Here is a 26,067-nt window from a genome sequence, read left to right as displayed (position 1 = left end):
CGGCATCTGTCGCGTGAGAGGCCCGCCACGGGAAGTTGTTCCCCAGAGTTAAGAGGCGCACGGACGTCTCCACATCTGCGCCTGCGTCATGGCCCAAGATGAACCCACCCATTCCAGGAGAGGACATTCAGAGCCTCCCAACGTCCGGAGTAAAAGTCCCGCAGTCTGCTTTACGAATGAGCGGACAGCTCTCCAAGCACTCTTGTTCAATCCTGAGACTCGGTGGAAACTGGAGTTGCCACCTTTTCCACAAACAAAACCCGGGCACGTTTCTCAGTCAGCCCAGGTCTATCAGCACTGTGCAGGGTAGTGAAGTAGAGTTCAAAACGATACCACCGTCACATCTCGGTACATCATATAAAGTCCTGCCACCCGAACACAGATGCCAATTCCTGGAGTGTCGCAGAGATGGAGCGATGAGATTGGCTCGTGTGCTCGGTGATTTGTGCCATTAACGGACTTTGAGGGATGGCGACGGGCTTGGGGAGGCCTTCATCCAGCAGTGGATTAATCACGGCTACTGATGAAGATGATGGGAAATAATGAAATGACCGCGCTGTCCGCCAGGTCCCCGTGACCTCTCCCCGCGTTCGGTGGGTGTGCACTCCGGCGTTGCGCGTGGCGGTGTGCAGTGAACGTGCACGCAGTTAATCCTGAAGGACGGTGGGAACACCGGATAGACATCCTCACAACCTGTTTTATAAACTAAAACTATTTCTTATTTTACCAGGTAAGGCCCACTGAGCTATGTTGCTGTTGTTCAGAAGCAACCTGGCCACAAATGATAGCTCAACAAAGTGGCTTATCACGTGGAAATGTATCGCAGCCAAAACTACTCTAGACGCATATTCCTAAATGTGGAGGGAAAAACCGGAGGACCTGGAGAAAAATCCACGTGACCACAGGGAGAACACGGAAACTCCAAATATACAGCAGCAGGCGTCAGGGTCGGGATTGAACCCACGACCTCCTGCATACCAGGCGAGGTAGTTTACATCTCCTAGCCACCGTAGCGACCACTAGTTGTGCTGCATAGAGATGCCGGTGAAGTATTGCGGAATATAAAAATGAAACAGGTATGGTGGAATTTTTTAATTTTCAATGGAAACTAAACGGCTTAATATTCAGATTATTTTGTCTACACGCACATCCAACTCTTCATTGTTCACATTTGCAGTTCTGCTCGAGGCTATAAAGTACATATCCATCGGAATGCAGTTGCATCGACCGCGTGACGAGGGATGCAACTTCCCATCCCATTCACTCCGTGGCCAGACACACCGGGAGACAACGCGTGTCAGCTGCAATTCAAGGTGCACATTAAATAAATTGATTTATAAAAGCTGTAATGCAATTAGATGTTTTATATACAGTATATATCTCAGGGAATGTTTTCATTAATTGGATCTGCGTTGTTAAAACAAAAATCATATCCAGATATTGAAGTTTCCACGAGGGCTTATGCTGCAGACATCCAGGTGAGGTGGTGAGGACCCCCACTCACCGTCTCAGCCCAGGCCATGAACCCACGCACACCACTCGTGATCCTTCGACTGGTCACCTACACGAGGTTTTGGGAGGAACCTCTTGGTCAAGATCATAATTATCGCGTGAAGTCGAACCAGGCAGGACCAATATATAACGGAGAAATATCCTTGCCTACAAACATCTCGTGGTGCACCAGCAAGCTAGGCTCGCCTGATGAGACACTGACACAGATGCCGTTTGCTTGCACTAAACCGACGCTGTGGAAAGATGTACTCTCAGAAGGCAGTGCGTGGCCGATGGGATGCGTCTAAAATACTTCAACTTTTCATACGGAGAGACAAAGATGGGAAGGAGTTTTTCAACACCTCCCGGTCAGCTCAGCTCAAAATGAAGATCTCGGGGGCTGTGGTAACCAGGCTCGCCCTGCCACCCTGTCCTCACCGCAATGGGTATCCCAGCTGTCAATCCAGACGAGAATGGGCATCTTTGTGAGTTGGCAGTTGTAGCTTTGCGTGTGTCTGTGTGTGACACGCTGAGGGCACAAGGCAGCGTGCTGCGTGTGTCTGTGTGTGACACGCTGAGGGCACAAGGCAGGGTGCCTGCGTGTGGGTGGCTGCGTAGCGGTCAGCGCTACGCTGCGCTACTAACCCAGCGACAGGAGTTCGATTCCCGCTCACGGCCAACACGTGACAATTATCTGAACTCCCCTAGGTCGACTCAGCCTCAAATGAGAATCTGGTTCGGTGTGTCAACATTGCCTCTGGCGAGACAAAGGCGGTCGGGCGTGGTGCTGGCCACCTACCCCCTTGTTGGAATGTGCCGGCCTTCATACGGGCTCGCTAACTGCACTTACCCCAACAGTCTGTGCAGCCTGTACGGGGGATCTTTGTCTTTGTGCGCCACTTTGAACGAACCATCTATAAATCCACATTTTTCAAGCTGCCTGTAAAAATTGAGTAACGATGAAAAGCGAACATGTTGCTATCTCCACGACACTTCCTTGCCGAGTTATTGGCACCAAACTAAAAAATCGCCCTATGTGAACTGCAACATTCAAAATCCCGAAACCCAAAGCACTCGTCCGCACGACAAACCATCGAACGCATTGCTGCTTGCGTGTTGCGAGCACCAACAGCGACGTCGTTGCGAGAGCCGTGCAGAGCAAGGGCTGGCTCGACATGAAGTCATAGGGGAGCATCGGTGAGCCTGGTGATCGAATGAGGTAAGCATGAGAAGGCTGGAAGGCTATGAAGAAGGAATGAGAGAACATTTACCCCAAGATCCTAATTTATTATCTCACAATGCTGACAAGCATTTTTTCCTTCGAATTTTAAAGAGCCCCACTGCAGTCCTTGAAGAGCCGCAGGATGTCGTGCAATGGCTGGGGCAAGGGCCTCATAGGAGAGAGCACGTGGGAGGTGCTGGAGAGCCAGTGGGTAGGTCTGCGCTAGAGGCTGGGCGGTGAGGTGGTGAGCAAATGAATGATTGATTAAAATGATTGATCGAGGTAAGAATGAACGAGAGGAATGGGTGGTTGAAAAGTGGATGAATGAGAGAAATGGGTGAGAGTGAATGTGAGGAGGGAATGAGTGACTGAGAGATAAACGAGTAAATGAGGAATGAGTGAGTGAATGAGAGAGAAATACACGAGTAGAGTTTAGTGGTGTGCTGTAGTTATGTGGGCTGGTCTTAGGTGGTGCAGTGAAATGATGTAGTAGTGTATATCAGCGCTGTGGTGTGTACTGTCATGATGTATTGTAGAGGTGGTGTATTTATGCAGTGGTGTGTTGGCGGTGCGGCATGGGGGTGTAAGGTCGTAATCGAAATGATTGATTTGTGAAGTAAGTATTTGTGAACGATGAAGCGAGTGGCTAGTGAGTATCAGGTGAGTGGTGGCTGATGTCTGCTGAGTTTCAGGGTATCGCGGTGTGTGTCAAAAGCGGCTGGGCGTGGTGCTGGCCACCCACCCCACATCCCCTCGTGTGCTGTGCCAACCTTCATAAGTGCTCGCTAACAGCACTTGCCCCATAAAGTCTACACGGAGGATAGTTGACTTTGTTCGTGGGTGGATCTGTGTCCAATCTGTGCGGGTAGACGCTCGCAAACTGTGCTCCAATGTCGGTGACCCACTTGAGAGGTTGCCTGGTCTAAGATAATACTGAAAGTTCACAGGTCAACCTGGACATGCCCCAAGGGCAACTCGGTCTAAATGAGTTACTGGTGAATACCATCGACATACATCGGCCAGAGACGGGCAGACGAGCTCATGGAAACATATCGGCCCATTCTAAATACGTTCTTCACGTTGGGACAAAATAAACACGACCATCGTTGTAGGGAACACGTATACGCCTCCTCCTCCACATGCATGTTCCTCTCCGTAAAAATAACGTCAATTTGTTGGGCACATCCCTCCAGGCCCACGGTCTTCTGGGAGTGTATAATGTCAGAAGCATTGATGCACACAAGCAAACTCGAGACACATTTGGGCATTCGCTGTCTCATCAGCAGAGCGCCGAAGCAATGTTCCTGAATTGATGCACTCCCAGGAGGCCTTGTGGCTAAAGGGATGCGTTATAAAAGACATTATTCACCAACACGTGACCTCACTCACGTCACTCACTCTGGCAGTCGGAGCGTAAATGGGCGATCTGTGTCTCGGGAGTGAATTCGCGCGGGTTTCTCTCCTGCGCCAATTTCCTCCATGTCGGTCATGGGCCACAGCAGTGTGGGGTCACGGCTGCGGCAGCAGCCTGACCCCAACATTCGCGCAACTCCCCTTGGCTCGGTGCCAGCAGCAAACTCCGCCGCTATCCTGCGATGCATTTACAAGCGAGTCCAATGCTTGCTTGAGCGGCTGTTATTTTACAAAACGTTATTTTCATTTCTTTCAGAGTAACCAAATGACAAGGAAATAAAATTAGTTTTTTAGGTTTTTGTTCTGTCCCCCCCCCAACCCCTTCCAAACGTTGTCATGACAACGCGGTAGCGGGCAGCCCGACCGCGGATGGGATCAGGGGGCAGTCAGTGGCCGGGCACCGGTTCTGACAGAGGTCGCCGGATGTCGATTCGATCTCCGGGCGTGGAAGTTTAAACAGCGGTGCGAGTTTCTCATATCACCCCCCAACCCACACCCCGCCCCCTTCCCCACACTGCCGCCACCTTTCTCCACCCGGCACGCCGCAGTATGAGTGAGCTCACCACAGCGCGCCACAGTTATTGGGGTAAAGTGTGGGTATTGTCAAACTCTTCCAAAGTGTCCGGCTAGGGTGGAAGAGTAGGCCAAATACCCTCTCGTGGGGGATCTTTGGAGCTCCTTCTTAGTGGAGGCTCTTCCACCAGCAGTGGCGTGAGCGAGACATTGCAGGGCTGCCCTTTTGCCTTTTAAAATTCCCCTCCTCTCAAAACCCCGAGGTTTGATTCCTGCCTTTCACGTCCGACGCCTCGCGTTCATTGCCGGACTTGCCAGCGATTACTCAGCCCGAACAGAGCCCCCCTTCAATCCCCTACCTTGATAACATAATGTAACACATCGCATAAGTCACAGGCCCTCTCTCAATCAACCTACTGCTGGATGCAGGCCTCAACTTGACCACGCTTGGTCCTTCACCAACCCGCATTGGCATGGGGGTTGCCAGTGTGAGTGGGTGAAGGAGGGTCTCAGGACCGTTTCAGAAACAACTCGGCCACGAATCACACTCAGGTCCGCCCGGTTCACAGGACAGCGTGGTGAACGCTGCGCCAAATCTCCTCGTTGCGCCGTGTTCGGTATTGCATCGCTGGTGCTCTGGTCCGCCTGCAATAGCTGCCCGACGTGCACACACCCTCAAGCATTTTATAGTCGTGCTCCTTCCACAATCATCAGGGGCGCCACGGTGGCTAGGAGATATTAACTGGTATACATGAGGTCATGGGTTCGATCCCGACCCTGACGACGCCTGCTGTATATTTGGAGTTTTTGTGCTCTCCCCGTGGTCGCGTTGTTTTTCTCCGGGTCCTCCGGCTTTCCCCTCCACATTTAGAATCACCATCAAGAGTATTTGGTTGCTATTTCCACGTGATAAGCAACTTCGTTGACCTATCATTTGTGGCCAGGTCGCTACCAACAAAGAGTTGTACAGCTCAGTGGGTCTTACCTGGTGAAATATTAACAATACAATGTTCCTTTTACTTGGCGACCGTGTTGCAACAAAAACCTCGAGAAAGACGGCGAGCTCCAGGCAGGTGAGTCCAAGCGAGACAGCGACACGCGTCGAGCGAGCGAAACCCCAAGGCGATCCTCGGGCGTACGGCAAACCCCGATTTGGCCCGTACGCATGGCACGCCGCAAAACGCTGAAACCTCGTCTATTTTTACAACCGAAATACCTTTTTAAAGTTGTAACACATTTAGGAGTTTTGTGTGGAAAATATTGCAAATGTTTGGCGGCGCGCCACGCGGCCAGCAGCCGCCGCCTCGCTCGGCGCTGCTGGGATCCGTCTGCTAATGACGGCGCGGCCCTGCGCCGAGGAGACGAGGCCGACAAATTGACCCTGACACGAGCCGGGCGGCCGCGCTGGGGGCGGCTGGGGGTGGTGGTGGCGGAGGGCTGAGGGGGAGCGCGGCGGTCGGGGGTTTGGGTTGCGGCTGAGAAAAGAGTTTTGATTTCAAAGTCGACAGAGCAGCTCGTGCGGATTCGCCGAGATGCGGGGAGATGCGCGATGCGTGTGGATGTGTGGAGATGCGCGATGCGTGTGGATGTGTAGAGATGCGTGATGGGTGTGGATGTGTAGAGATGCGTAATGGGTGTGGATGTGTAGAGATGCGCGATGCGTGTGGATGTGTGGAGATGCGCGATGCGTGTGGATGTGTAGAGATGCGTGATGGGTGTGGATGTGTAGAGATGCGTGATGGGTGTGGATGTGTAGAGATGCGCGATGCGTGTGGATGTGTAGAGATGCGTGATGGGTGTGGATGTGTAGAGATGCGTGATGTGTGTGGATGTGTATAGATGCGTGATGCGTGTGGATGTGTAGAGATGCGTGATGTGTGTGGATGTGTAGAGATGCGTGATGTGTGTGGATGTGTAGAGATGCGTGATGTGTGTGGATGTGTAGAGATGCGTGATGTGTGTGGATGTGTAGAGATGCGTGATGTGTGTGGATGTGTAGAGATGCGTGATGCGTGTGGATGTGTAGAGATGCGTGATGTGTGTGGATGTGTAGAGATGCGCGATGCGTGTGGATGTGTAAAGATGCGTGATGTGTGTGGATGTGTAGAGATGCGTGATGCGTGTGGATGTGTAGAGATGCGTGATGTGTGTGGATGTGTAGAGATGCGTGATGCGTGTGGATGTGTAGAGATGCATGATGCGTGTGGATGTGTAGAGATGCGCGATGCGTGTGGATGTGTAGAGATGCGTGATGCGTGTGGATGTGTAGAGATGCGCGATGCGTGTGGATGTGTAGAGATGCGTGATGCGTGTGGATGTGTAGAGATGCGTGATGTGTGTGGATGTGTAGAGATGCGTGATGCGTGTGGATGTGTAGAGATGCGTGATGCGTGTGGATGTGTAGAGATGCGCGATGCGTGTGGATGTGTAAAGATGCGTGATGCGTATGGATGTGTAGAGATGCGTGATGTGTGTGGATGTGTAGAGATGCGTGATGCGTGTGGATGTGTAGAGATGCGTGATATGTGTGGATGTGTGGAGATGCGTGATGCGTGTGGATGTGTAGAGATGCGTGATGCGTGTGGATGTGTAGAGATGCGTGATGTGTGTAGATGTGTAGAGATGCGTGATATGTGTGGATGTGTGGAGATGCGTGATGCGTGTGGATGTGTAGAGATGCGTGATGTGTGTGGATGTGTAGAGATGCGCGATGCGTGTGGATGTGTAGAGATGCGTGATGCGTGTGGATGTGTAGAGATGCATGATGCGTGTGGATGTGTAGAGATGCGTGATGCGTGTGGATGTGTAGAGATGCGTGATGCGTGTGGATGTGTAGAGATGCGTGATGCGTGTGGATGTGTAGAGATGCGCGATGCGTGTGGATGTGTAGAGATGCGCGATGTGTGTGGATGTGTAGAGATGCGCGATGTGTGTGGATGTGTGGAGATGCGCGATGTGTGTGGATGTGTAGAGATGCGTGATGCGTGTGGATGTGTAGAGATGCGTGATGTGTGTGGATGTGTGGAGATGCGTGATGCGTGTGGATGTGTAGAGATCCGTGATGCGTGTGGATGTGTAGAGATGCGTGATGTGTGTGGATGTGTAGAGATGCGTGATGCGTGTGGATGTGTAGAGATGCGTGATGTGTGTGGATGTGTAGAGATGCGTGTGGATGTGTAGAGATGCGTGATGTGTGTGGATGTGTAGAGATGCGTGATGCGTGTGGATGTGTAGAGATGCGTGATGTGTGTGGATGTGTAGAGATGCGCGATGTGTGTGGATGTGTAGAGATGCGCGATGCGTGTGGATTTGTAGAGATGCATGATGCGTGTGGATGTGTAGAGATGCGTGATGTGTGTGGATGTGTAGAGATGCGTGATGCGTGTGGATGTGTAGAGATGCGCGATGCGTGTGGATGTGTAGAGATGCGTGATGTGTGTGGATGTGTAGAGATGCGTGATGTGTGTGGATGTGTAGAGATGCGTGATGTGTGTGGATGTGTAGAGATGCGTGATGTGTGTGGATGTGTAGAGATGCGTGATGCGTGTGGATGTGTGGAGATGCGCGATGCGTGTGGATGTGTGGAGATGCGTGATGCGTGTGGATGTGTGGAGTGTGTGATGCGTATGGATGTGTGGAGTGTGTGGATGTGCGGAGTGCTCGGGCGCTTCGTCGGGGAGAGTGGCGTGAAGGGAACGTCTCGCGCAGACACAAAATTGCGACTTACAAAGGAGCATCTGTTTGGACACATGGCGAGGATATCCGCCGAAGGCAGCCTCAAGAGACTTTTCTTTGGAATCTCGCGTCGTCCCCTCTGGTGGGTGGACGAGCCGTGCGCGTAAGACAGACACACGTGGGGGAAGAGCCGCATGATTGGTCTCCACCCACCAATGTATTTTAAAAGTCATTATAGAAAAGCATCCGGAAATATGTGGCCCCTTCTAGCATTCGCGCTGCACGGTCAAAGGCGGCTTTGTCAGAGACGCATCCACAAAACGCATTAGACCCCGGCTCTGCAGACGCAAGAGGGTAAAACAAGGCAGACGAACGTTTTCTAATGGTAGCGCATCCGGCCGGGTGGTCTGTTTAGACACTCGGTGCGCGGTTGGAAGAGTCCGAGTTCAAATACCGGTCAGCGACGACTTCACTCACCGCCGTCTCTATGGGTTCCATGAAGTGAGAACCACTTCGTGATCGGGCAACGGTGGTCGTCCATACAGAGATCAGCCGCTGTCATGACCAAAGCCGCTAATGCCACCACCGCACCTCATAGCCAACGCTTTCTGCCCTCTGCCAGATCCGCCAGCTGCTGCACGGTCGAGGGACGGCCTCTAGGATCTGCGCTCTCCACCGTGCCCTCTGAGGCCTTCTCTTCTCCTTGGTCGCAAGCCTCGTGGAGACCGCTCCAATTCCGGTCTCGGTAACCGATCCTCCCTCCATCCTGCCCACACGTCCCACCCAGCGCGACCGTCTTTGTCGTATCACATCAACAACACGAACCTGCCATAGGAACCCAGCGACCTGAATTAGATTCCCAGCTACGGCAAATATGAGTGACGAGTGATATCTGAAACGGCTCTGCCCCCACACAACCTTCACCACGTCTCAGCGACCAGCGTGGTGAAGTAGAAACAAACAGCACTCTCGAGGCTGTAATCTACGAGAGTGTGACGTGTTTTATATTCTTAGGTTTTTTCGGTAAAGTCACGTAGGTAAAACATCAAAATTAATGAAAATAAAATAAAATAAAAAAATAAAAAATAGAAAAAAATCACGACGTTTCGGAGGCAACACAAGTCTCCGTCATCAGGTGGGACCGTCACAGCCGAATTAGCTGCATCAAGTGGCCTCACTTAATGCAGCTAATTCAGCTGTGACGGTCCCACGTGATGACGGAGACTTGTGTTGCCTCCGAAACGTCGTGATTTTTGTTTTTGTTTTTTATTTTTATTTTATTTTATTTTCATTAATTTTGATGTTTTATCTACGTGACTTTTACCGAAAAAACCTAAGAATATGATTCCTTGCCGTCACGAAAGCTTCAAATCTAGAATGTGACGTGTTTCTTGAATGGGAGGAGTAAATCCCAGAGCCAGGGAAGACGCAGACAGAGACGTGAGGTGAGCTGCAGCGTGGCGAGTGGGTGAATGCGTGAATGAGTTAAGTGAGTGATGGAGTGGGTGAGTGAATTGGTGAGAGTGAGTGCGTTGTCGTGACCTGTCGTGTGGTGGTTGAACATCGTATGAATGAGACGAACCAGTCAACACGGGTAGAGGAATCAACAGAGGTGGGACAAAGTCATTGTTATGCAAGTCCAAGTCGAGTCGCAAGTCATCAAATTCATGACTCGAGTCTGACTCGAGTCCAAGTCACATGACTCGAGTCCACATCTCATAGGTGGGACAAAGTCATTGTTATGCAAGTCCAAGTCGAGTCGCAAGTCATCAAATTCATGACTCGAGTCTGACTCGAGTCCAAGTCACATGACTCGAGTCCACACCTCTGGGAATCAATGGGTGAAGTTCACGGGCACAGTCACCATGGCAGTAGCGAGAGAAGCGTGACACGGAAGCGACTGATCACCGGTGAGTGGGCGAGCGACCAGTGAATGGGTGCCAATACAAGTGGAGTGACATGTCACTGTGTGATGCCGGCCCTAGAGAGGCACGGCGTGCAGTGTGGCGACATCGCGGACACCACGTGGTGTGGGTGCAATAGCGGCCCTAGAGGGGCTCGGTGAGCGCTGATCGACACCGCTGGATGGCACCACGCTCGGCGTGCAGTGCCGGCCCCTACAGGATAGGGTGTGGGAGTGCCGGCCACGGGAATGGGGTGACTCAGGGCCGTGGCACTCTGGTTGACCTCAGAGGACACGTAACCGGCTAAGTCTACAAAGGGGCCCCAACTGGGGGCTAGGGGTGGTCACGTGGTCAGGGTCGAGATCCTGCTCGAGGGTTCTGGAAGGTGGGCGTGGCCAAGGGCGGGGCCAGCCACGCCGCAGAGGATAGAAGCCGGGTCCCCCAGAGGGACCGGCGCTGTTGTTCATCCTGAAGAATCTACGTTCTACCGAGTCTCCAACACGTGGACCAGCTGTGGTCCGGTCCGTTGTAGCTAGTTACTGTGTGATTAGCGTAGTTAGCCTGGTGGTCACCACCATAGGTTGTTATTCTGTTAAGGGGCAGTTACCCCCGTGTGTTGGTGTCAAATAAATGTGTTTGCCTCCAAGAGTTCGTCTGCGACTCAGTTGACCTCGCTACACAAGTGAGGGCGTGGTGGTGCTCATTTCCACTTGAGTCCTCTCAATGGGTGGAGGAGAGAGAGGGCGGCATCACCCCGGGCTCGTCGTGAGCAGGAAGGCGGCCTCACTGACAGCGACTATGGCTCTGGACGGCTCGCACTGCGCGCCATCCAACTCGGACCTGCGCTGAGACGAGCCAGCCCGTGGCTCGCCGCGGCGCGACTTCGTGCTGCTCACGCGCGCGTGCGCACACACGCGCGTGCGCACACACGCGCGTGCGCACACACGAGCGTGCGCGCACACACACGCGCGCGCGCACACACACGCGCGCGCGCACACACACACGCGCGCACACACACACGCGCGCGCGCACACACACACGAGCGCGCGCACACACACACACACGCGCGTGCACACACACACACACGCGCGCGCAGGTACATTCCTCATTGCTCATACCTTCACGTGGCTCGGGTTCGTGCTGTTTGCGCACCCCGTGTAACGTAACACGCACGCCGCAGTCTCCCGCTGCGGTTTTGTCAAAAGGGAAAACTTCCAAAGCCTCGGCGGGAGTCGGACAGGCTGCTCGCTCGCGGCTGCTGCTGCTGCTGTAAACCAGAGCAGCCGAGGCTGATGGGACATGTTTTCCCCTGCTTTTCCCCCATGTGTCGACTAATCGAACCGCTCATTGGTGATCGATTGATGACTTATAATTATCGACGAAGACTCCATACATTCGCCAATAACGCGGTGGTGTTTCAGGCAGTGACCCTTTTTTCACAGCACAAACATCATCCTGAAGAAGGACCATTGCGCGAAACGTCGTCTATTATATTTTTCCCATTTTAAGGCCACGGTGTTATTGACGAATGTATGTAGTTATTGTTTTTGTTTTTTGCGCTTGTGCACCACTGCAAATGCAGCAACACTTACACATAATGCACTTAAATCATCGCATAAGGAAAACGGAAGACGAACCTCTGATGTTACAACAATAAAATATGAAAAATAATGTTAAATTAATTGTTCATGCAAATCGCATCTCTCACAATCTAACAACAGACAAGCAGGTGGTAAAGAGTCGACGCTACCAACAATTGCCCAAGCTCTGGCACTCTCCTATCTATGCAGATGTTTTCAGCCAACGAATGAGTGTTCTACGTCCAAGTTAGATGGGTACAAAGTAGGATGAGCATACCACGTGCGATGATTCTGCAATAGCTAATCTTTTAAACATTAATCTAAGATGACGCTTTCATCTCATCGCGTCTTGGAAGCTAAGCAGATTTGGGCTTGGATACTGCTTGGATGGGCGACCACCGCGCATAAACAACAGGTGTTATAGGCTGCGGGGCAACGTGTTTGGGCAGCAGAGGAAAGTTAAAAAAACATCAACTGGTGTACGTACATACTTCACCACACTGACCAGTGCGGTGAAGTATGGTCTAATAACCCCTTTGACCCGCACGGCGTGGGGGGGCCTTCACCCAGCAATGGGTTGACAAAAGGGCTGGACATTGTACACTCACTTCACGTGCCGTGCTTCGCGTCTCGCCTGTAACGCACGGCCGATTCTAAACGACCTAAAATTTGTGTTCTTTGGGTCTTTCGGTAAAGTCACGTAGATAGGTTCAAAGAAAATAACAAAAAACTACGACGTTTCGTCCGCAACACAAGCGGTCGTCATCAGGAAAAGGGGGGTTAGCTAACCTAAACATAAGCCAACCCCCCTTCTCCTGATGAAGACGGCCGCTTGTGTTGCGATCGAAACGTAGCTTTTTGTTATTTTTTGTCATTTTCTTTGAACTTATCTACGTGACTTTACCGAAAGACCCAAAGCATATGAATTCCTGCAGTCACGAAAGCCTTCAGTCAGGATTTGACCTTCATTTGCTCTGCCCAGATGGAGCATCTCTGCTGCTGCTTTCTCCCTGATAGCGCGCCCACAGCAGCCCAGCGCGCATCGGCAAAGGGCGCCTCGCTCACGGGACCGTGCGCCAAGAAGCGGCGTCGTAACATCGGCCACGTGGGGCCCCGATGTTGGATTTGTCACGCACGGCCGCACCTCGAGGCCGTCGTTAATCTGCGTCTCCTCTTGCCTCGTCGCATCGCTGCGCTCGGGGTCTCGAATATTGAACGCTGCGGGGCGTTCCGTCTCCGCAGCATGGAGCCACTGCGGCTTCCGAGTATCTGTTCGCAATATGACGTGGAACGGAAATGAAAGCATTTTCATCCAACAAAATTAACCCGCGTTTTAATGAAGTTTTTGTTCTTGTACACTGTTTTTGAGAACCCATCTCGTGGTGGTTGTCAAGAGGACCCCAACGCGGAGCTTCGACCAACAGTAGAGTCCAAGGCACCCCCTGGCCCCCACGCTAGCTGCGCTACTGACGTCGAGGGATCGTGAATGCAGCTGAGGGTCGTGCCGGATCGGACCGTGGTGCGAGCTCCACGCGGTTCTACACGCTCCGCTTCACGATATCATCATCATCAGCAGCAGCAACATCATCATCAGCAGCAGCAGCATCATCATCATCAGCCGCACAGCGCTCTCTCGGACCGCTCACTTCTCACTTGGTATATTTTTTCAACTTTTCACTCCGCAAAAAAAAGTATTATTATCACCGACACGGCGGCCAAGTTGCTGCAGTGCCATCGAGTTCTGGGTAAGCGAGGAGCCTCTGGAATGGCTTAGCGAGTACGCTGCTGCTGCTGCTGTTTCCACTGCAGCTGAGCGTCGACTCACGGCGAGGGCTCCCGCCTATGAAGCGGTCTCGCTCGCGTCTCGCTCGCGTCTCGCTCGCCCCCCCCCCCCCATGCCTCCTCCCGAGTCCACAGCCTCCATCCACCCACCCACCCCATACCACCAGCTGTACGCGGCGTTTGACGAGGTCGTTGCGACGACGACGAGAATTCGCATGGCCAGACGAGGAGCCACTGTCAGCCTGGGACGGCATCGTCTGCTGCGCGCGAGGCGGGCACGAACACGCGCAGCCACAACGTAGCCACAGCTCTCCGGCGCCACGGGCAGACAGGGCCGGCAGCATTAGCGCGGAGGGTTCAATAGCGGGGGGAGAGTTCAATGCGCGCCTCGCCGTGTTCTATGAGAGGGGCGTTCGTGCGGAGCGCGTGATTTAAGGTCGCGTGAAGGTGCAGCTGCAGTTAAAAAAAAACCTGCGCAGCAAGCGTCTGCTTCAGAAGAGCCACAGAGACAAAGATCCCTCCTGTGTAGCCTCCACAGGCTGTCGGGGCAAGTGCTCTTAGCGCGCATCTAAGAAGGCCGCCACGGCAACCCGGGCACTTGGGGGCAGTGATATGAGGAGCACTACGCCCGGCCGCCTTCGTCCCCCGAGTGCTGATGTCTACACACCGCGACCAGGAACTCACTTGAGGCTGAGTTCACCCATGGGAGGCCTATGTAACTGATGAAAGCCGTGATCGGGAATCCAACTCTGGTCACTGGGTCCGTAACAACTGCCCCACCGCTGCCCACATTTGAACACAGCTCCACCACGAGCATACAGCAGCAGAGGCACGCAGCGATGCTGTGGGACCCCCCCCCCCCTTCACCCTGGGTGAGCGAGAGCCTCATGGGGGGCACGCACCACGTGGTGCAGCCTGAGCGGCGTGGCCGGCCCACGCCGAGCGGTCACGGCTGCGTCGTGACCGCTGAATATTTGCTGATGATGCTGCTGATGATGCATGGCCACATCACCCCGATTGCGCCCGATCTCGTTAAGACCTCGCAAGCTCAGCAGGTTTGAACCTGCATGGTGGTTGCGTGGGCGACCACCGCGCACAAGCAGGCGGTCTGCACTGCCCGCCCTCACCGCCCTGCACTGACACGCGGGGGGAAGTACGGTCAGTCCTTGTTGAACGCGCGCTGTTCGCACAGCGCGTTTTCGCTGCGACGCGATTCTTCTATTCGGGAACACGTTTCGCACAACGCGTCCGTTATTACGCGGAAACGCGCACCGTTATACCACGGAGCCCGGCACCATTACAACGCGGTACACACACCGTTGTAACGCGGTACACACACCGTTATAACGCAATATGCGCACAGTTATAACGCGATATGCGCACCGTTATAACGTGATACACACACCGTTGTAACGCGGTTTCTGAACGGTCGACAACGCACTAGGGTACTTTCTTAAGCTAAGCGGTACAGTGATACAGTACGCGGAATGATCGGGTAACGTGGCGGTGTACCCTCAGTTCATTGTTGCCACAATCTCGACTGCGTGTGCGCTCATCGTTAACACATCATTTACGTATCTCGCCCAAGCTGTTTTCGAGGAACGCGTTTTTCGCGTAACGCGGAACTTTTCAGGAACGCAATCGACGACGACGACCACCACCACCACCGCGTTAAGCGAGGAACGACTAAACTCGCGGCCAGGTAACCCGCACGGAGCGGCCACGGCCTCGTGCCGGCATTGAACCCACGAAGAGGACGCGCGCGCGCGTTCAGACGCTCGCTCGCGCGCCGATCAACTTGGCTCCTCGTGCCAGCGACGAGGTAATGAGGGCTCGGGGCGAGCAGGGCTCTGTGTTTCCATGACTCGGAGTGTCTGCGGGCTTGGTGGAATGTTCACGCGGACGCAGGCTAACGCCAGTTTAACACGCAGACTTTCGCGACCAATATCATCCATAATACAGGGCGGGGGGGGGGGGGTTGATTGCGCTCGCTTGCTGCCCCTGATCCCGAGTGCACGCCGGCACACTTGCGATGACGACTGCTAAAAGAAAGATCTTTGTGGCTCGTCGGATGCCTCCGCTGCAAATCACGATTCTGATGGTGGTGGTGGTTCTGATCACTTCCGCTACGAGAGCCGTCGTCTCGTTCGCCTCGCCGCACAACGTTGGGTCAACGTCGGCACGTGGCTGGGACCGTGGTTGGACCAACCCAAGAGGCACCGTCTCGTTCGCCTGGGCAGCTCCCTCACACCTCGCCTACCCACGGCCGATTTAAGTATCCTTCCTCTATTACGCCCACAAAGACAAAGATCACCCCACCCCCCATAGCCTGAACAGACTGTAGGGGCAAGTGCTGTTAGCGAGTACCCATGGAGGCCGGCACAGCACACGAGGGGGTGGGTGGCCAGCGCCACGACCTTTGTGTCCCAAGTGACGATGTTTTTACACACCGCACGATGAACTCATTTGAGGCCGAGTCGACCTATGAGAGGCCCACAACCGGTTCAGATAAAGTTCGCCGTGTGAAAGGGACTCGAACCCGGGTCGCCGGGTTCGCAGCGCAGCGCGCTAACCGCTGCACCACCGCTCCGCACAGCGCTGCCTCTACAATCAAGCAGAGAGCAGCAGGCGCGAGTAGGCAGAGAGTGTCGACCGCTTCGTTAGAAACGCCCCGCCGGTTATCACTGCGCCTGTGCTGGACACAGCAGAGCACCGAGGCTGTGTAATCAACAGCAGCAGCAGCGGCCTCGGTGAACAAAACTAAATCTCTGGCTGAGTAGCGGAACGGGATGAGACGCAGAGGTTGAATTAAATAATTAAACTATTTTAGACCAAGTGCCAACGGTCCTCACTGTAACGCGTTGCAACTGAGAGTGAACGTGTGCACGTGTGAGCTCTCTCTCTCTGTGTCTGTTCATCCGTGCACCCGAACCATCGAAAGGTGAGGCGGAGGAGGGGGGGCGGGTCACGGTGACTCTCATCACGACGACGTCCAACGCGAACCGACCTCCCGTGTCGAGTCGTGTTGCTGCTGGGGGACCTTGCCCACGAGAATTAACCCGGCCACTGAGAATCACCGCGCTGCCTGCAGAGCCGTCCAGGGCAGCCAGAATGAGAACCCTCATTCATGCTGCACGAGGAATCCGATGAGTTACAAAGCTCAGTTCAAAAGATGTCCAGTATGGGCGGGTAAAAACCTTACGACGACAGACAGCCCACAAATACGATAGCAGTGTTGAGTATACTCACACACACTCAACTAAACCATTCCCATCCTACCAGGCAAAGCGCTCTGAGCTGTTAACTTCTGTTTCAGAAGCGACCTGGCCATCACAGACATGCGCCCAACGAGGCGCCAGAGGCCCACACCGTTGTAGTGAAACACTTCTGAGGCCCCGCGCAAGTCGTGCCAAGCGTCACGGAATCCATGCGAATGCACGACTTTTTTTTGTTGTCCCGGTGAGTCGAAGAGCCGTGGCCATGGTGCGCGCCGTTCCTCTGCTCCCGGCGTCGCGTTCCGCGCACTGAGATCGTGAACGTGCCGTCATCACGAACAACACGCCGGAGCGCGGAACTTTGAGGAACCACGCCAAGCCATCGGCAGGTGAGGCCGAGCGGCATTCTTGGTCCTCTTGTCTGAGGACGCCACGCTAATTTGAGCACATTTTGGCCAACTGACCGCGGCAGTGTCGCTGTGATATATAACTGTGCACGGGTTCCTATTCCAATCATAGCAAGAGGGTTTCATGTCTCATCGCATTGGGTGCCCGTGCGTGCAGATGCGTGTTCGGATGCATGTGTATAACACCGCGGGCTTTTTACACTTACAGTCCTCTGCGAACCAATGATGCGCGCCGGTGTGTGACCATGCACACGCGATGTATGTGAGAGCCGGTGTCTTTGCATGTTACACACATGCATGTGTACACTTGTGTGGACAGCGTATGTATCACTTCTTTCGCGCCGTACATAGCCAACCGTGCTAATCGGATGTGCGAGTTCGATTGCAATGCCTGTGGTGATTATCTGAACCGGTGTTGAGCCTCCCCTAGGTCGACTCAAATGAGTACCTGGTGGGGTGTGTAAGCATCACCACTGGGGAGACAAAGGCGGCCAGGCGTGGTGCTGCCCTCGCACCCCTGGTGTGCCGTGCCGGCCTTCATATGTGTTGCTCGCTAGCGACACTCGCCCCAACAGTCTGTTAGGGCTACACACAGGGGGGCCCCCGGTTCGATCCACTGCTGGATGCAGCGGTGATGTCGCGGAGCCGTAGGCGCGGGAGCATAGAAGTGCGGTGCAACAATGGATCTTGCCGCACTGCCATCTGCCGCTCGCCGGGGAGGCCAGGCAGTCTGTCCGGTATAACAGCGCCGCTGGGCATGACAAAAGTGCCGCAGCGTTACGAGTTGAGTCCAATTTTAGTTTGTGCCTAGTCGCGACGGCTGCAGGTGAAGGCGAGCAGCAGCAGCAGCCGAGTGACTCACCCTGTGAGACGGACGTCTCTTCTGGCGAGGCGCCTGTGTCCGTGCCTCCTCGGGGTCCTCCCGGGCGCACCATCTCCACTGCGATCATGGAGCACACGTCACCACGTGTCAGCACGTGTCAGCTCGTGTCAGCACGTGTCACCACGTGTCACTACGTGTCACCACGTGTCACCACGTGTCAGCACGTGTCAGCACGTGTCACCACGTGTCAGCTCGTGTCACCACTTGTCACCACGTGTCACTACGTGTCACCACGTGTCAGCACGTGTCAGCACGTGTCAGCACGTGTCAGCTCGTGTCACCATGTGTCACCACGTGTCAGCACGTGTCACTACGTGTCACCACGTGTCACCACGTGTCACCACGTGTCAGCACGTGTCAGCGCGTGTCACCACGTGTCACTACATGTCAGCGCGTGTCAACACGTGTCACCACGTGTCAGCAGGTGTCAGCTCGTGTCACCACGTGTCAGCAGGTGTCAGCAGGTGTCAGCTTGTGTCAGGTCATGTCGACACGTGTCAGCACGTGTCAGCACGTCTACGTGATCTCTGTGGCTGTACGAGGCCCATCAGATGTGAGTCTCAGGGGCAGGTTGTGTGTGCTTGGCTTTACCAAGTGACTCCTTCATTACCAGCTCATATTCTCCATTCAGGCTCCTCTCCATGTTTTTTTTCTCTCTGAATAATTAGATACTTTTTTGTTCCAATTTTTATTCAGCTTGTTTACCCGTAATAATCCTCACCGAGTCTCAAGACTCTTCCTCAGGAGGGTCCTGTCCAGTTTTCGCAGTAGAAGTAACGAAGTTTCTGCTGCGGTGTCTTTACTCCCAATTAAGTAAAGTGCGGCTAATCTTTCAGCCTCGGGATTCTTGGCCAATGCCACACTGTGCGCTGTTTCAGATGCTACTCAGGAATCTTCCTCAACTGCAAATCTAAATGGCTGGGTTGCTCTGTTCCTGTTTAACATTGCACTTCATGTTAGAAGCAAATCATTTGTGCGCTTCGCTGTGAGTCGGATTTTTTCCAACCACAAGGGAAACTCCGTTAGTAATTATTTTGTCTCGGGATTACTTTAAATTGCCTGCATAATTAGCACAATTACTTAATTCACAGGATGGCCGGCATAATTTCAGGTTAATTTAGGAGCTTTCGTGACTGCAGGAATTATTCTTTGGTTCTTTTCGGTTAAGTCACGTCTAAAAATAAAATAATAAATTAAAATAACATATTACGACGTTTCGATTGCAACACAAGCAATCATCATCAGGTATAAAAGAAATAGCAACAAAAATCTAACTAGAAAACTATAGACAGACATACAAGCAGACAGACATCACAACGGCACACAGAGAGAGGACACAAATCGGCACAAAGAGAGGGGTCGTTTCTGTGACGGTCCCTTAAATATAGAGAGGGGGGGCGGGGACGGAGAGAGGGAGGGGGCAGGGAGAATTAGCATATCAATGAGTGTACGGCAACGTACTGCTGTTGCAAGTAAGATGACAATGTGGAACGGGCACGCAAAATTGAAAACGGGCACGCAAAATTGAAAATTAGGAGACAGGCACACGAAAATTAAATAACCTAGCAAAATATCGAAATGTGATGTAATACAACACAGAGAGTCGGTTAACACACAATTAACGCATAGCCTGGTTGATTACGTGTTTCAAAATGTGCTAAGTTAGAATTTTAAGTGTGAAAATTCCAAAGAGAGGACACAGGCAGAGAGAACAAATAGCCAGAAAGAAAAAGGATAAGCTTAAAACTTCCCCGTAGAAGTGGTTCAATCTTAATTTAGGAGCTTTCGTGACTGCAGGAATTATTCTTTGGTTCTTTTCGGTTAAGTCACGTCTAAAAATAAAATAATAAATTAAAATAACATATTACGACGTTTCGATTGCAACACAAGCAATCATCATCAGGTATAAAAGAAATAGCAACAAAAATCTAACTAGAAAACTATAGACAGACATACAAGCAGACAGACATCACAACGGCACACAGAGAGAGGACACAAATCGGCACAAAGAGAGGGGTCGTTTCTGTGACGGTCCCTTAAATATAGAGAGGGGGGGCGGGGACGGAGAGAGGGAGGGGGCAGGGAGAATTAGCATATCAATGAGTGTACGGCAACGTACTGCTGTTGCAAGTAAGATGACAATGTGGAACGGGCACGCAAAATTGAAAACGGGCACGCAAAATTGAAAATTAGGAGACAGGCACACGAAAATTAAATAACCTAGCAAAATATCGAAATGTGATGTAATACAACACAGAGAGTCGGTTAACACACAATTAACGCATAGCCTGGTTGATTACGTGTTTCAAAATGTGCTAAGTTAGAATTTTAAGTGTGAAAATTCCAAAGAGAGGACACAGGCAGAGAGAACAAATAGCCAGAAAGAAAAAGGATAAGCTTAAAACTTCCCCGTAGAAGTGGTTCAATCTTAATTTAGGAGCTTTCGTGACTGCAGGAATTATTCTTTGGTTCTTTTCGGTTAAGTCACGTCTAAAAATAAAATAATAAATTAAAATAACATATTACGACGTTTCGATTGCAACACAAGCAATCATCATCAGGTATAAAAGAAATAGCAACAAAAATCTAACTAGAAAACTATAGACAGACATACAAGCAGACAGACATCACAACGGCACACAGAGAGAGGACACAAATCGGCACAAAGAGAGGGGTCGTTTCTGTGACGGTCCCTTAAATATAGAGAGGGGGGGCGGGGACGGAGAGAGGGAGGGGGCAGGGAGAATTAGCATATCAATGAGTGTACGGCAACGTACTGCTGTTGCAAGTAAGATGACAATGTGGAACGGGCACGCAAAATTGAAAACGGGCACGCAAAATTGAAAATTAGGAGACAGGCACACGAAAATTAAATAACCTAGCAAAATATCGAAATGTGATGTAATACAACACAGAGAGTCGGTTAACACACAATTAACGCATAGCCTGGTTGATTACGTGTTTCAAAATGTGCTAAGTTAGAATTTTAAGTGTGAAAATTCCAAAGAGAGGACACAGGCAGAGAGAACAAATAGCCAGAAAGAAAAAGGATAAGCTTAAAACTTCCCCGTAGAAGTGGTTCAATCTTAATTTAGGAGCTTTCGTGACTGCAGGAATTATTCTTTGGTTCTTTTCGGTTAAGTCACGTCTAAAAATAAAATAATAAATTAAAATAACATATTACGACGTTTCGATTGCAACACAAGCAATCATCATCAGGTATAAAAGAAATAGCAACAAAAATCTAACTAGAAAACTATAGACAGACATACAAGCAGACAGACATCACAACGGCACACAGAGAGAGGACACAAATCGGCACAAAGAGAGGGGTCGTTTCTGTGACGGTCCCTTAAATATAGAGAGGGGGGGCGGGGACGGAGAGAGGGAGGGGGCAGGGAGAATTAGCATATCAATGAGTGTACGGCAACGTACTGCTGTTGCAAGTAAGATGACAATGTGGAACGGGCACGCAAAATTGAAAACGGGCACGCAAAATTGAAAATTAGGAGACAGGCACACGAAAATTAAATAACCTAGCAAAATATCGAAATGTGATGTAATACAACACAGAGAGTCGGTTAACACACAATTAACGCATAGCCTGGTTGATTACGTGTTTCAAAATGTGCTAAGTTAGAATTTTAAGTGTGAAAATTCCAAAGAGAGGACACAGGCAGAGAGAACAAATAGCCAGAAAGAAAAAGGATAAGCTTAAAACTTCCCCGTAGAAGTGGTTCAATCTTAATTTAGGAGCTTTCGTGACTGCAGGAATTATTCTTTGGTTCTTTTCGGTTAAGTCACGTCTAAAAATAAAATAATAAATTAAAATAACATATTACGACGTTTCGATTGCAACACAAGCAATCATCATCAGGTATAAAAGAAATAGCAACAAAAATCTAACTAGAAAACTATAGACAGACATACAAGCAGACAGACATCACAACGGCACACAGAGAGAGGACACAAATCGGCACAAAGAGAGGGGTCGTTTCTGTGACGGTCCCTTAAATATAGAGAGGGGGGGCGGGGACGGAGAGAGGGAGGGGGCAGGGAGAATTAGCATATCAATGAGTGTACGGCAACGTACTGCTGTTGCAAGTAAGATGACAATGTGGAACGGGCACGCAAAATTGAAAACGGGCACGCAAAATTGAAAATTAGGAGACAGGCACACGAAAATTAAATAACCTAGCAAAATATCGAAATGTGATGTAATACAACACAGAGAGTCGGTTAACACACAATTAACGCATAGCCTGGTTGATTACGTGTTTCAAAATGTGCTAAGTTAGAATTTTAAGTGTGAAAATTCCAAAGAGAGGACACAGGCAGAGAGAACAAATAGCCAGAAAGAAAAAGGATAAGCTTAAAACTTCCCCGTAGAAGTGGTTCAATCTTAATTTAGGAGCTTTCGTGACTGCAGGAATTATTCTTTGGTTCTTTTCGGTTAAGTCACGTCTAAAAATAAAATAATAAATTAAAATAACATATTACGACGTTTCGATTGCAACACAAGCAATCATCATCAGGTATAAAAGAAATAGCAACAAAAATCTAACTAGAAAACTATAGACAGACATACAAGCAGACAGACATCACAACGGCACACAGAGAGAGGACACAAATCGGCACAAAGAGAGGGGTCGTTTCTGTGACGGTCCCTTAAATATAGAGAGGGGGGGCGGGGACGGAGAGAGGGAGGGGGCAGGGAGAATTAGCATATCAATGAGTGTACGGCAACGTACTGCTGTTGCAAGTAAGATGACAATGTGGAACGGGCACGCAAAATTGAAAACGGGCACGCAAAATTGAAAATTAGGAGACAGGCACACGAAAATTAAATAACCTAGCAAAATATCGAAATGTGATGTAATACAACACAGAGAGTCGGTTAACACACAATTAACGCATAGCCTGGTTGATTACGTGTTTCAAAATGTGCTAAGTTAGAATTTTAAGTGTGAAAATTCCAAAGAGAGGACACAGGCAGAGAGAACAAATAGCCAGAAAGAAAAAGGATAAGCTTAAAACTTCCCCGTAGAAGTGGTTCAATCTTAATTTAGGAGCTTTCGTGACTGCAGGAATTATTCTTTGGTTCTTTTCGGTTAAGTCACGTCTAAAAATAAAATAATAAATTAAAATAACATATTACGACGTTTCGATTGCAACACAAGCAATCATCATCAGGTATAAAAGAAATAGCAACAAAAATCTAACTAGAAAACTATAGACAGACATACAAGCAGACAGACATCACAACGGCACACAGAGAGAGGACACAAATCGGCACAAAGAGAGGGGTCGTTTCTGTGACGGTCCCTTAAATATAGAGAGGGGGGGCGGGGACGGAGAGATGGAGGGGGCAGGGAGAATTAGCATATCAATGAGTGTACGGCAACGTACTGCTGTTGCAAGTAAGATGACAATGTGGAACGGGCACGCAAAATTGAAAACGGGCACGCAAAATTGAAAATTAGGAGACAGGCACACGAAAATTAAATAACCTAGCAAAATATCGAAATGTGATGTAATACAACACAGAGAGTCGGTTAACACACAATTAACGCATAGCCTGGTTGATTACGTGTTTCAAAATGTGCTAAGTTAGAATTTTAAGTGTGAAAATTCCAAAGAGAGGACACAGGCAGAGAGAACAAATAGCCAGAAAGAAAAAGGATAAGCTTAAAACTTCCCCGTAGAAGTGGTTCAATCTTAATTTAGGAGCTTTCGTGACTGCAGGAATTATTATTTGGTTCTTTTCGGTTAAGTCACGTCTAAAAATAAAATAATAAATTAAAATAACATATTACGACGTTTCGATTGCAACACAAGCAATCATCATCAGGTATAAAAGAAATAGCAACAAAAATCTAACTAGAAAACTATAGACAGACATACAAGCAGACAGACATCACAACGGCACACAGAGAGAGGACACAAATCGGCACAAAGAGAGGGGTCGTTTCTGTGACGGTCCCTTAAATATAGAGAGGGGGGGCGGGGACGGAGAGAGGGAGGGGGCAGGGAGAATTAGCATATCAATGAGTGTACGGCAACGTACTGCTGTTGCAAGTAAGATGACAATGTGGAACGGGCACGCAAAATTGAAAACGGGCACGCAAAATTGAAAATTAGGAGACAGGCACACGAAAATTAAATAACCTAGCAAAATATCGAAATGTGATGTAATACAACACAGAGAGTCGGTTAACACACAATTAACGCATAGCCTGGTTGATTACGTGTTTCAAAATGTGCTAAGTTAGAATTTTAAGTGTGAAAATTCCAAAGAGAGGACACAGGCAGAGAGAATAAATAGCCAGAAAGAAAAAGGATAAGCTTAAAACTTCCCCGTAGAAGTGGTTCAATCTTAATTTAGGAGCTTTCGTGACTGCAGGAATTATTCTTTGGTTCTTTTCGGTTAAGTCACGTCTAAAAATAAAATAATAAATTAAAATAACATATTACGACGTTTCGATTGCAACACAAGCAATCATCATCAGGTATAAAAGAAATAGCAACAAAAATCTAACTAGAAAACTATAGACAGACATACAAGCAGACAGACATCACAACGGCACACAGAGAGAGGACACAAATCGGCACAAAGAGAGGGGTCGTTTCTGTGACGGTCCCTTAAATATAGAGAGGGGGGGCGGGGACGGAGAGAGGGAGGGGGCAGGGAGAATTAGCATATCAATGAGTGTACGGCAACGTACTGCTGTTGCAAGTAAGATGACAATGTGGAACGGGCACGCAAAATTGAAAACGGGCACGCAAAATTGAAAATTAGGAGACAGGCATCACATTTCGATATTTTGCTAGGTTATTTAATTTTCGTGTGCCTGTCTCCTAATTTTCAATTTTGCGTGCCCGTTTTCAATTTTGCGTGCCCGTTCCACATTGTCATCTTACTTGCAACAGCAGTACGTTGCCGTACACTCATTGATATGCTAATTCTCCCTGCCCCCTCCCTCTCTCCGTCCCCGCCCCCCCTCTCTATATTTAAGGGACCGTCACAGAAACGACCCCTCTCTTTGTGCCGATTTGTGTCCTCTCTCTGTGTGCCGTTGTGATGTCTGTCTGCTTGTATGTCTGTCTATAGTTTTCTAGTTAGATTTTTGTTGCTATTTCTTTTATACCTGATGATGATTGCTTGTGTTGCAATCGAAACGTCGTAATATGTTATTTTAATTTATTATTTTATTTTTAGACGTGACTTAACCGAAAAGAACCAAAGAATAATTCCTGCAGTCACGAAAGCTCCTAAATTAAGATTGAACCACTTCTACGGGGAAGTTTTAAGCTTATCCTTTTTCTTTCTGGCTATTTGTTCTCTCTGCCTGTGTCCTCTCTTTGGAATTTTCACACTTAAAATTCTAACTTAGCACATTTTGAAACACGTAATCAACCAGGCTATGCGTTAATTGTGTGTTAACCGACTCTCTGTGTTGTATTACATCACATTTCGATATTTTGCTAGGTTATTTAATTTTCGTGTGCCTGTCTCCTAATTTTCAATTTTGCGTGCCCGTTTTCAATTTTGCGTGCCCGTTCCACATTGTCATCTTACTTGCAACAGCAGTACGTTGCCGTACACTCATTGATATGCTAATTCTCCCTGCCCCCTCCCTCTCTCCGTCCCCGCCCCCCCTCTCTATATTTAAGGGACCGTCACAGAAACGACCCCTCTCTTTGTGCCGATTTGTGTCCTCTCTCTGTGTGCCGTTGTGATGTCTGTCTGCTTGTATGTCTGTCTATAGTTTTCTAGTTAGATTTTTGTTGCTATTTCTTTTATACCTGATGATGATTGCTTGTGTTGCAATCGAAACGTCGTAATATGTTATTTTAATTTATTATTTTATTTTTAGACGTGACTTAACCGAAAAGAACCAAAGAATAATTCCTGCAGTCACGAAAGCTCCTAAATTAAGATTGAACCACTTCTACGGGGAAGTTTTAAGCTTATCCTTTTT

The 26,067-nt window shown here is 50.0% G+C and overlaps 1 protein-coding gene across 1 annotated transcript in view; it reads right to left on the bottom strand.

The window, feature by feature from the left end:
• The window catches only part of LOC144725103 (collagen alpha-1(XII) chain-like), a 319,564-nt gene that overhangs the window by 274,402 nt on the left and 19,095 nt on the right, over positions 1-26,067 (bottom strand). Inside the window, 1 exon segment of the mRNA XM_078604576.1 lies at positions 18,065-18,142. Within this exon segment, the coding sequence (XP_078460702.1) occupies positions 18,065-18,142 (78 nt within the window).

The sequence above is a fragment of the Lampetra planeri genome, chromosome 22, assembly GCF_965212315.1.
Source record: "Lampetra planeri chromosome 22, kcLamPlan1.2.h2, whole genome shotgun sequence".
NCBI classification, from domain to species: Eukaryota; Metazoa; Chordata; class Hyperoartia; order Petromyzontiformes; family Petromyzontidae; genus Lampetra; species Lampetra planeri.
The sequence above is the reverse complement of the archived record's forward strand: the minus strand, read 5'-3'. Positions and strand labels throughout refer to the sequence as shown.